The sequence below is a fragment of the Ipomoea triloba genome, chromosome 3 (assembly GCF_003576645.1).
Source record: "Ipomoea triloba cultivar NCNSP0323 chromosome 3, ASM357664v1".
Lineage (NCBI taxonomy): Eukaryota > Viridiplantae > Streptophyta > Magnoliopsida > Solanales > Convolvulaceae > Ipomoea > Ipomoea triloba.
The window spans coordinates 1,104,169-1,117,091 of NC_044918.1; the positions used below are offsets into that span (position 1 = coordinate 1,104,169).

The following is a 12,923-nucleotide window of genomic DNA, read 5'->3' on the forward strand; positions in this document are numbered from 1 at the left end:
CTGTTTCCTCCTTCACCTTAATTGCTGCAAAATGAGTAGACTGTGTGTAGTGTGTATGCAATGTATGTTAAGTAGAATTGAAGGGAAATCTTGAGGGCCAAGAAGAGAAGTCCTTTTGGGTTTTTTTTAACAGAAAGGAAAAAGGTTGCAGGGAGAGTTTGTCTTTTGTCACTCTCAAGGAAGGAGGGAGATGCTGCTTAGTTTATTCAGGGAAAGATGGAGAAAGAAAGTTGTGTGATAATATACTTATATACTGCTACAATAATGCAGGTACGAAAATTTAAAGCAGCTAGCTCTAACTTGGAGGTGGGGTTATGTGGGGGTGGGGGGTAGGGTTTAGATTGGGTGAGTCTGAACTAAGTGGGGTCAAATCTAGTTGTATTAGGATTAGGGGGAGGAAGAGGACTGAGTCGTTTTCAACGGATTGTACCCTAATTCCGAGGTCCCACCGCTTCTGTCTCGAAACATTGGTGGATGAGGTAAATTGCAAGATGTACTTCAATGATTTACAGGTTCCTTAAATGCTTACGCAACAAGGTTAATGACTCCAATTATTTTCTATACTCTGAATTAGGGGTGTAAATGAACCGAGCCGTTCGGTCAAAGCTCGTCACGAGCTTGGTCAACTTCGAGCTCAAACCAAACTCGAGCACAAATGTTTATATATGTGTGTGTGTGTGTGTAAATAAATCGAGCGGCTCAGTCAAAGCTTGGCTCAAGTTCAGTCAACTTCGAGCTTGAGCCGGCTCTTTTCGTAACCGAACCGAGCTCGAGTTCGATTCTGGCTCGTTTACATCCCTACTCTTTGGGTACATCAGAACTATTAACTTTATAAAATTACTTGACCAGTTAAAGATGTGACTTTTTTGAATTAGTTGACTAGTTGGGCTGTGACTGACGTTTTGAAATACGCAATTAGTTAAGATGTGACTTCTTTAAATTAGTCGACCAATTGAGTAGTGATCGAATTTTGAATTTCTCGACCGGTTAAGATGTGATTTATTTGAATTAGTTGAACAGTTGAGCTATGGCGGAGAGTTAGAGAGTCCTTTTCAAGTGGACAAATAATGTGGGAGGCAGGGAGGGCAGTCTTGTGTGGAGTGGAGTGTTACTGGGAGTATGGACCTCTCTATTGCCTTTCTTTCGTCTACATGGGCATGTGGTGTTTGTCAGATTGCATGTAAGAAAGTGGATTTGTGTACTGGCAATGCTTCCCTCACTTCCTCTACAATCATTCTCTTTGGCTTCTCTGTCTTCTATTATCTTACATTTTTGTAACAACAAATATTAAAACTAAAATCTCTTTTATAAATCCCAAACTTATGTCATTAAATTATAACCATTTTTTTGGGTCCATTTTCCCTTGTTTCAATCCACAATAACATTATATCCTTCACCTTGTTATCATAGCTTTTATGAAGGGAGACAACATTAGTGGCAATTATTCATTTTCTTAAAAAAAAATTGGTGAAGTTTTTCTTGAATATTTCCATGTGAAGATTCAATTTCATGGGCTGGCTTTGCCTCTTCTTTTTTTTTTTTTTTCTTCTTCAATTTTTTTTTTAATAATTATTATTTTTTTAAAAGAATGTATTTGAGTAAGCTACAAGTATTCCTTAGAAAGAGTCAACAGCTTCATTTCTTCTGGATCCAGAAGTGTAGGCTTTGGGAATTCATATGTATCTACCATGTTGTCTTCCACTCTTTTGCAGTCACCGCTTGCCTTTTATGATTGTAGGGCAGCCATGAACTTAAACTAGGTTTCTACACACATCCTAAACTTCCCCAAAATAGATTCTTTTGTTCTTAGAATCTTGTACAATAGCTCGCAAATTACATAAGAGAAAAAAAAAACACATTAAGAATATCTTATGAAACAGATTTGAGAGAGTGTTAAAAAAATTCAAACTTGTAACATTCTGATATAAGAATCATGTTTCAGTATTATTTCACTCATTTGGTCATCCTTTGTTGCATTACTTGGTATCAACAATTACAATATCAAAGCGGTTATGTTGTACAGTTTTAATGATGATTATGTAGGCGATTTGTTATATTAATTGATAAATCCTAGGTACACACTTATCCTGATGAGGTTTGTCAGAACCAATGCAAAAAAGAATAACTGCAAATGGAATTAAGTAACATGGGTGCATGTTCTTCTGCAAGCTAGCTAGTAAAAAAGTGGATAGATTATGGGTCATATTTCATTCCATTCCATTCCGGGTAGAAAGATTGCAACATAGGCTAATTATACACATATAGGTATAGTTACACACACATATTAGTTTAAACATATGCATATATATATTTTTTGAAATCACATATGCATATATATAATTTTATTGTAACTTTCGAATATCATGTTTAGGTCTATACTACCTTTTAACATATCGATCATGCTACGTATCAGTATAAAGATTAAAGTTGATGAGATGCATTTCTTAGGTCTTTTGTCCGCTCAAACGAGCTCAGTATCCTGACCGTTTAGGTTGGGATGCACATACAACTGAAAAATACTCTCAACGCCCTGTATTCTCCTATCACTGATAGAATCTTTCCAATTATAAAGATTAATTCTGATCTTGAAACCAGTAATTCAGATTAAGTCTTTTCGATATTCGATTACGAGTGTGTGTATGTGTATGTGTATGTATAGTGACACCCATAACTAGGAATGATTGCAATTGATGTTACAAAGAAGAGGGTTGCATGATCACGTGGATAAAGTGGAGGGGAGGCCATGAGGGATGCTTTACTTTCATTAGGCAAAGAACAACTATCCAATATTAATCATCTCACCCCTAACCCTCTTTATATATCATTCTTCATATATATATGTACACTTATAGTATAGATATATATATTCCAAGAAAAGGCTGCCCCATTAGCCTAACATGATTGGGCACATGATCCCCCCCACCGGACCACCATGTGCATTTTCCCATTTAATTAAGTTTTCCTTAACCAATATAAAGTATCATGTCACATGATAATTAGTTAATTAGTTTTGTTAATTATTAATTAACTACTCCAATACAATATGTGTGCTCGTGCTTACACTAATGAGGGGATTCTATTAGGAATGGTAATAGATTTGCAAGTGCAAAAAAGGGAGAGAGAGAAAGTCAAGATTCCATCTCTCATCACCATGCACCATTACACAAAGATACACAAAAAGAATGGAGCAAAAAAGTTGATAGATCTAAGCAGATTGGGGCTTAAGAAACTTTGGATTTTCTATAGAATTTGTTAACAATCTTTAAACTCAATGCTTATAAAATAGTGGTCAAATAAGTTAAAATTAGCTGATAAGCTAACTATGTTACCAAACAGGGTTATAGTTTATTATAGACTGTCACATCATCCTTACATGATATTCAAAGATAATTAGTACATGTTTTTAAGTTTTAACCAATATTGACTTGGTTAAACAACTAATATAAATGTTTGATTAATTAGCTTTTTTGTAACGCTTATTGCTCCAAAACGTTAAAATTTAAAAAACTGTTTTCAAGTCATTTTACATGTAATCAGCTATTAATTAAAAGTTAATTTACAGAATATCCTTTTCAAATAAGCTAATGATATCAACTAATCAAACTCACTATCACAATCAACTAATAACTATCAGCTAACCGTTATTTACAAAATACTCTCTATAAATATTTAAAAATATATATATGTAATAGGACATTTTTATTCTACTATTAAAACACTTGTAAATTAAATACGATACAACCGCTAAAATCCTTTACATGTCTTGAATTGAATCAAATTTGTTAGCTAGCTATCAATTACTTGAACATGGGTAGCTGAAATTTCTTCATTCATAAGAATGGATAAATGATGAATAGGGGGTATCAAAGTCAAGGAGGATAAAGACACAATGAAAGCAAAATCATTAAAATTTTGCTAACTTAGATCATTGGGAATCCGAAGTGCACATGTCAAGTTGTTGGGTGCAAATTTGCACTTGAAGCACCCCCTACGTGTCATATAACCTGGGTTCTAGGTTCCTGGCACCTGGAAAAACACAACTAATATTCTTGATAATGTATGTTTTGGATCAGATCTAGATCATGCTATGTCAGGTTCTTGTTACAAAATTGTTAATCCACTCATCTTGGAAATCCCATAATTTTGTGTTTTAAGAATCTAATTTGAAAAAGAGTTAATTTTATTTTTTGTCCTAGATTTATAGTTGATAGTTTACTTTTAGTTCTTTTTACTCAGAATAGCGGTTATATTTTCTGCTTGAGAAGGCAACCACTTGCCAGAAAAGGCGACCTTGGTCTTGTTCTCGGTGATCGACAACTGTTCGTCAGTCGCCGGTCACTTTGTTATCGAAATCTTGTCGGCGGGTTGTCGGAACCCTAATGACTTGTAACCGATTTTTGAGCTCCATTGCATCAAAATAAATTGTTGATAGATCTAATTGCACACTTTTCAGCTAAAGTTCGAATGCGTATTTGGCCCTTTTTTGTTAAAAAATACATAATGAACTTTAACAATTTATAAAAGGTAAAAATGAAATGTTGCACCATACAACTACTAAGTAAAGCAGAACTCTATCGAAATGAAAACATTGATTAGTAGATACCATATTAGCATGGAGAAGATTCATTACATCCTCTGACATTACATACATTGCATCTTCTATAGCTCCTTTTGCATAAAGTTAAATCTTGAAAAATCTGTGGCAATCAAGAAATGAGGTCATGGTAAAGATTGGGAATGATTATGAAAGTATATTTTACCTCCTTGTGTACGCAAAGAAAGAAAAATCAATGATGGAAGAACAGGCAAGGGAATGAATGAGGATAGTTGAGATAGTTGTAGGCCATGATGTTTTGCAAGGGAATCAAGAGAACTTTTACCAAACTAGCTAGCAGTTGTTCAATGAATAATTAATTTTGGGCCTATGAATTGATTGTGGAGTTGTCATGTATGTTTTTGACAATGGTACACAACTAAGGTTGTTTTGGCAGCTTCCCTTTCTTCATTTCATCATAAGAATCAATTAATAGCCTCATTTATCATCACAGAATTTGGCATGTGTCCAATATTTAAAATATCTTTTAATTAATTTTGAGCTGGTTTAAAGGTGTCAAACAGACGAATTGGTCTAAAGCTCAAACATCATATCACTTTTTTGTTGAAAAATCGGACAGAGAACTTAAAATAATAGCTTATTACTAACTACTGTTTATAAGCTAAAGCTAAATATGTCAAAGAGAACCATAGCCTCATTCACTATCATGAATTCATGACCCTATTTTACAAATTGTAAGGTTCATATTTCCAGACATGACCCCATATCTCAATTCCTTTACAATACCATCACAGCTCAGCAGCCATCATAGGCCCCTCATCAAATACAAATCCAATGAACCTAGGATCAAGTGTTCATTGTTCAAGATATCAAAAATAACTGTAAAAGAAGTTATTGCATTCAATAATAACAATAAACATTAAAAAATCAGAGCAATTCATTTCTAAAAATCAGAACCTGAGCTAAAATGGTGCAATTTGTATAGCCTAAAGTTACCCAAAAAAGAAGTCTCTTTAGGGGGTATCACTATATCAGGATGCCTGTGTGGTAAGCTGTTCACAACAATGAATTACAAAATTTCAAGAAATAAAGGTGAAAATGAATCAACTCATCCTTGGTGTTGTTCCGAGTTCTTCGAGGGATAGTAAGGCCACCGAATCAACCAAAAAAATGAGGTCAAGTTGGCATGCAACAACATTCTGATTCTTTTTAGTAATCACTGCATTAGTTGAATCATGGTATTCCCATGATGCATCTGCAGTCCCTTGCTAGAGCAGAGTAGATTAAACGGAATCACCACAGTTTTCCCGATCACGAATCCTCTTAATAACTCTAGAGGAGAAGCCCCAATTAGAGCTGTTTAACCTGAGGATGGAGGCTCTGAATAACTCTGGAGTAGAAGCCCCAATTAGCGCTTTTTTCATTAATTGCCGGTTGCCCAAATGGATGCTCCTCAACATATTTCTGTACATGTTCAGCATCTGCCAAGTTTTCCAAGTAAACGCGAAGGTCACCTCCAGGACCTGAAATATAAATGGAGAGTCACTTCTACAAGTGCCATGCAATTTGAACCATCTTAAACCAACATAAATAATAGGGTTCAGACATACAGCTGAGATAACTATGTAGTATATAACATTCTTGAAAGGGAAATTGAAATTTTAGTTGCAAAACTTGAAAAGGATTCTAGGAACTGTTTCATTATATTGTGCTGATAGCAAAAGCAAACAATTGTGTGAAAGTAACTTACCTAATGAGTTATCATCTTTAAGCCCGAAGTTGTAGGAATAAGGAAAGATTGTGGTGTGAACCTGGGAATGATGACAGTATAAACCAAAGAAACAATTATAAAATGAATTAGCTGGTAAAAATAAGCTTAAAACTAGAGGCCTGTGTTAGAAGAGAATAGGGGATTACAGGATTAAGAAGGGCCTTGTATGGAGAATCATCCAATAACAATGTGTTTGACTCATCAAAGTCCCCTTTATCCCAAGGAGAACCAGGGTAACGCTTTTCCCATATTTTCCTTAAATCCTTACAAACCAAGGGTTTATGCTTGTTTTCAAGAGTCTTGAATCTGGTCACGGTACAATGAGACATATCCTGCAAAACACAGCACATTGATCTCAGAAACTTCTTGTGTAAAGCTGAGAAAATGAATAACCAGTTAATGAACTTATTTTTATAACAAACTGCTATTTAGAAGATTTGCAAAAGACGTGAAAAGAAATAGCTTAGAGGTGTTTTTATCTGTTAATATTAGAAGAAAAAACACCAAATCAGGTAGTGTTCATGTACCTATTAGATCAAGATAATGTGATTAAAGCGGGTAAGTCTTATTTCAGTTACCAAAAAAAAACCTAAAAGAGTGGCAAATAAAATCAATGAAAATATTGGTGGGGGTAACAAATAAAATGAAGTCCAGAATTTTCCATGTGGCTCTAAAAGATTTGAATAACGAAAGATACCCAGCAAAATGCCAAACTGTGCCTCAGATCTCCCAATAAATATTTCACCACTGGAACAATAATTTTCCTGCATATTACATATATGCTACTTAGTGCATTATGAAAAGGGGCAGGGAGAAATGATAGAAGATCATACAAGACTAATACAAAGAAATTGACAAAGCAAACATCAAAAGTAAAGTTGAGTACTTGGATCTAGAAGACCAGATTGCCACATTGAATCTCTCAAAGCAAAAATTCAGAAAATCATCACAGAAGGGTCTCTTGAATACTGCAAAGGAAATTAATAATTAGCTAATTCCAACCCAATCATTATGTATGAACAAAATTAGCCTAAGGTCATTGACTGATTAAAAAAGTGTAAGCTAATAAACTCGTCACAGAAGGGCCAAAGCAACATTAGCTAACTGCAAATCAATCATTACATGTGATAGAATTAGCCTGAGAACATTGTGTCAATGTGTCGCCAGAATTATGCCATGATTCATGCAAAGGAAGTAATAAATTGTTAATTGCAATCAAGCATTACACGTAAATAAAATTAGCCTAAAGTCACTGATTGCTTTCAAAAGTGTGCAATATTAAACTCACTTGCTCGTCCTAAAAAGCTTGCATCAGCTTTACAGTCTTTTGGTCGTGGATTGACTATATCTGCAAGTAGGCCATTCAAATCAAGGATGAGCAGTTTCCTCTTCAAAGGAGTGACATCATGCACGGTAACCTCTGCACTGGATGGAAGATGGGTCCCCACACTGCAACTTTCAACTGAATTCTTCTCAGGGAAAGCTAAACACGACCCATTTTCATAATTTTCACAAGTTGTTGTGGTAGCCTTAACAGTAGCAGTGTGCTCTGTTTGAACAGAAACAACATTCACATCCTCAGGACACAACTTTACAGATCCTGCACCCAGAACTTCAGTCTCTTCTCTTGCAAAAGATAATGAGTCTTGTGTTGCAGTCTTAACATTATCTATGTTATTGTTTGCTGCCTTCTTTACCTTACTTATCTTCTTTTTCTTTTTCTTCTCTTGGTTATCAGGTGGCAGCAGTTGTTCAGTTAACTCTACATGCTGATCATCACTTGTGGGTTCAATGTTTTCTCCTCTCTTCCTCTTTCGTCCATTTGCAGTCTTTTGTTCAAGATTGTTGTGTGAACTGATATCTCTCTCATGATGCTCTGGCGCAAGTACTTCAGCAGTTGACTCTACATCAATAACATTACTTGCCAGTTTATTTAGCTTTTTTGTAGTCCACTTCTTCTTTTTTCCACTTGCACTCTTTTCCCCACTTTCACTCTTCTCTATTTCGGTCATATTTATATCACTCTCTTGATTCTTTGGTACCGGTAATTTGGCAGTTGAATCTACATCAAGAACATTGCTTGTGGGTTTAACAAGAACATCATGAATCTCATGATGCTCTGGCACAAGTACTTCTGCAGTTGACTCTACATCAATAACATTACTTGCCGGTTTATTTAGCTTTTTTTTCTTCCCCTTCTTCTTTTTTCCACTTGCACTCTTTTCCCCACTTTCACTCTTCTTCTCTATTTCGGTCATATTTATATCACTCTCTTGATTCTTCGGTACCAGTAATGTCATATTTATATCACTCTCTTGATTCTTCGGTACCAGTAATTTGGCAGTTGAATCTACATCTTGATTCTTCGGTACCAGTAATTTGGCAGTTGAATCTACATCAAGAACATTGCTTGTGGGTTTAACAAGAACATCATGAATCTCATGATACTCTGGCACAAGTACTTCTGCAGTTGACTCTACATCAATAACATTACTTGCCGGTTTATTTAGCTTTTTTTTCTTCCCCTTCTTTTTTCCACTTGCACTCTTTTCCCCACTTTCACTCTTCTTCTCTATTTCGGTCATATTTATATCACTCTCTTGATTCTTCGGTACCAGTAATGTCATATTTATATCACTCTCTTGATTCTTCGGTACCAGTAATTTGGCAGTTGAATCTACATCTTGATTCTTCGGTACCAGTAATTTGGCAGTTGAATCTACAACAAGAACATTGCTTGTGGGTTTTTCCCCACTTCCACTCTTCTCCTCTATTTTGGTCATATTTATATCTCTATCTTGATTCTTTGGTGCCAGTAGTTTGGCAGTTGAATCTACATCAAGAACATTGCTTGTGGGTTTATTTAGATTCTTTTCCTTCCTCTTCTTCTGTTTTCTATTTCCACTCTTTACCTCAAGGATATTGGCCAAATTCATATCTAGCCCTTGAAGCTCTTGAGCTGGCAATTGTACAGCTGACTCTGCATTGGGAAGAGTGACCTGTAGATTTATATCTCTATCTTGATTCTTTGGTGCCAGTAGTTTGGCAGTTGAATCTACATCAAGAACATTGCTTGTGGGTTTATTTAGATTCTTTTCCTTCCTCTTCTTCTGTTTTCTATTTCCACTCTTTACCTCAAGGATATTGGCCAAATTCATATCTAGCCCTTGAAGCTCTTGAGCTGGCATGGCCAAATTCATATCTAGCCCTTGAAGCTCTTGAGCTGGCAATTGTACAGCTGACTCTGCATTGGGAAGAGTGACCTGTAGATTTATATCTCTATCTTGATTCTTTGGTGCCAGTAGTTTGGCAGTTGAATCTACATCAAGAACATTGCTTGTGGGTTTATTTAGATTCTTTTCCTTCCTCTTCTTCTGTTTTCTATTTCCACTCTTTACCTCAAGGATATTGGCCAAATTCATATCTAGCCCTTGAAGCTCTTGAGCTGGCATTTGTACAGCTGACTCTGCATTGGGAAAAGTAACCTGTAGGGGCTCTTGAGCTGGCAATTGTACAGTTTGCTCTGCATTGGGAAAAGTAACCTGTAGATTAGTCATGGCTGCAGTACAATTCTTTTTATTTTTCTTCTTCTTCCTCTTCTTTTTCCCATCCACATTGTTTTCCAAATGATTTTCGATTGGATTTAGGTCCAAGTCCATAGGCTCTGTAGAAGGAAATTTTGCAGCTGATTCTACCTCAGGAAGAGCATTTTGAAAGCTAGACTGATGCTCTGGAAACGGCAAGAGGTCAGCTGAATCTGCTTGCATCAGAGTATCCACAGTAGTATTAACATCAGAAGGGCTTTGTTTTTTGCTATAAGTTTCCAAAATTGTATTATCCTCATTCACACTTTGTTGCTCAACCTTTTTCTCTGCCTCGCTTCTAGCTCTTCTCCTATTCTTTTTCCTGCTCATCTTTTTGGTTCTCGTTGTTAGATGCTTCGGTCAAATTTTACATTCATTGAAGTTTGTCTTGAAATAAAAGGAAGAGGAAAATCCCCAGTTTAAATAACCTTCCAAATGTTCACTTGAGTGTTTTTCCCAAAAATAGATGCACCGATTCCCCTGACTGTCTACAAACTCATTTCACTCTCAGTTTTCCTATTCATCAAAAAAAAAAAAAAAAAAAAAAAAAGATAAATGAAGTAGGCACAGATAAATCCCCAAAGCAACTATGTTGAATCTTATTAGTTACAGCCAGAATAAATCAGAGCACAAACATTTTTTTTTTAATTTGGTTTTCCCTCATTATCACACACAAAGTGAAGCATATACAGGGCATAAGAAGACCGCATTCAACAGGTTATTATCACAAAACAGTAATCCAGCAAAGATCAATCATATATGGGATTAAAAGGAATAGATATGAAGTCCCCCATCCCCAAAAAAAGCAGTTCCAAAAACAAAAATTCAAAAACAAGAGACAAGCACACTAGTAAGGCTATGCCCATCAATCAAATAGCATAAATTTGTAATCTTTGCATGTTACTTGCAGCCTACTCAATAATCTTATATGCTTATACGCAACAGACAACACAACCGCATGAATGCATAGTTTATACCGCAATACATAAGTGCAAGAGAATCGAATAACAAAATCCAAGCATAAAAATCCCGAATTAGCTAACTGTCAATATCCTCACAAGGGCACGCCATAGATAAACTTACAGAGATACATATAGAAACAGAGAAATTGAAGAGAAGAAAAGGATAGGGGATTTTACGGCCATTAACGAAAAATTGAAATCGACGAAGATAAACTCTTTACCTTTCACCGGAGAGGTTCACCAACGGATTTGATGGTGTTTGGCTGCGGGTAAGAAGAAAGAGGAAACCGCTCAGGAAGTGGGGGTTTCGGCGTCATTTATTCGGGCCGTTTGCAAGTTTGAATTGTTGGGCCGTAACAAATTAGCCCAATTATATATCCCATTATGGTTTTGAAATTTAACATTTTGTGATTGATATAACTTCTAATCTTAACTCCTTAATATTACAAGGGAGAATATCACATTTCTTCACTAAATTAGAGAAATATGACAAGATTGAGAATATATATGTTTCTGTTTTCCACGCTCATAGCGCTTTATTCTGACCTACAAAATTAGAAAATTAATATTGTTTAGATAAGTAAATAGAACGTGAAGCGTCTCTTCAGTCATTCCATCAATTCAAGTCATCGACATATTGAGACATTGATCTGATCAACCAATAGATATACGTCATGTATCCCACCCAATCTATGACACTTTGACATCCGTGCCCAATTTAATACTATGAAAAGTTAATTTACTACTCCGTATTTAGATGATATTTAAAGGTTTTTATATTTTTAGTGTGGCTCGACCTGACTAGAGTTTTCCAACTTTGAACTTAACAAATCCATGTGCATTAAGATCTTTGATATATAAAGGATTAGTGTGTAATTAATGAAAGAAACAAAACAAGTTGGATCGCAGTCCATATGCCCTCAGTCAACATGACATAATTATAACACTGAAGGATGAAAGGCAATGGATGGCTACCTTAGGCGGCCTTAGCTGATCTCCATGGATCCAAAGGGTTTGGACCACACAAACCCCAGCTCAAAAGTGCACCTCCATGCACGTGTGACATTCTTTAATTAATAACCACTCTCACCATTTTTTAATTTCCTAATCAAAACATTAATCACAATACAAACCAAATCATTATTTGGATGAGAACGAAAAATTTACAACTACTATTCAAAGATATAGTAGTTAGGCAAATGGCGTTACTTTCTCAAGTGAAGCCCAACAAAGTCAACATTGCCCCACTGAGGCTCGAACCCATGACCTCCCACTTGGGAGAATCACTTAATGCCGCTTGACCACAAGGCCTTCGGCGATATTCCTCATTCATGTGTAATAGTTTACAAATTACATAAGATAAGTAAATTGCACTGTGAAGATCATGTGCCACAGACTTGACCGAGAGAGTTTTGACAAAAACTGTACGAATGACCTTCTAATATGATAATCATATTATACTCGATCATTCAATCACCCTTTTGGATCCAAGCTAATAAATCATTTTAAACGAAATGGATTGTCATTATTATACTGAAAATGAAATTGATAGATGCCCTCATAAACCATCATGCCAAATTTCCCCATATGTTACCTACCTGCCTTGCTCCACCAGACAAGAAAATACCATTTTCTATCCTAATATGGAGAGGACTAAGTATTCTCGCCACCTCAATAATTTATAATAAATTGACAGTACAATTCATCGTTTAAAGGCATATATATATTGTTTAAAGATTCGGATTCGCTATATAACTTTTACACAGGAAAAGCAAAAGTCGAGAGATACATATCTGTTCCGACTGTTCGTTTAAAGTCGGAGCAAAAAAAAAAACACAACCCTATTATTCAGGAACCGACCAAACAATCCATGCTAGCATATTTTTTTTTAAATAATTTTTTTCTTTAGTTTTTCGTTTCCAGCCATGAATAAGAGCCGTGTGACGGTGACGTATAATCATATCGTCTGCCACCCTGCCAAACACTTCATATACTAATTATTTGATTAATAGTAATCATAATTGTTTATTTTGTGATAATTCACATCATAG

The 12,923-nt window shown here is 35.6% G+C and overlaps 1 protein-coding gene across 5 annotated transcripts; it reads right to left on the reverse strand.

Moving 5' to 3' along the window:
- Positions 1 to 5,424: 5,424 nt before the first annotated feature.
- LOC116012646 lies at positions 5,425 to 11,196 on the reverse strand. Of its 5 annotated transcripts, none has more exons than XM_031252267.1 (10): positions 11,094 to 11,196; positions 9,751 to 10,426; positions 9,008 to 9,486; positions 8,681 to 8,923; positions 7,615 to 8,596; positions 7,213 to 7,294; positions 7,024 to 7,090; positions 6,473 to 6,658; positions 6,306 to 6,366; positions 5,425 to 6,078 (listed from the first exon to the last, which is right to left on the reverse strand). In XM_031252267.1, exons 2-10 carry the CDS (start codon positions 10,238 to 10,240, stop codon positions 5,906 to 5,908), a joined length of 2,763 nt encoding a protein of 920 aa, XP_031108127.1. In that variant the 5' UTR covers positions 10,241 to 10,426; positions 11,094 to 11,196; the 3' UTR covers positions 5,425 to 5,905. The 5 variants fall into 5 exon arrangements, with proteins under 5 accessions (XP_031108127.1, XP_031108128.1, XP_031108129.1 ...); XM_031252268.1 differs by having other exon boundaries at positions 9,008 to 9,460; positions 9,725 to 10,426; XM_031252269.1 differs by having other exon boundaries at positions 7,615 to 8,388; positions 8,719 to 8,923; positions 9,529 to 10,426.
- Positions 11,197 to 12,923: the final 1,727 nt, after the last annotated feature.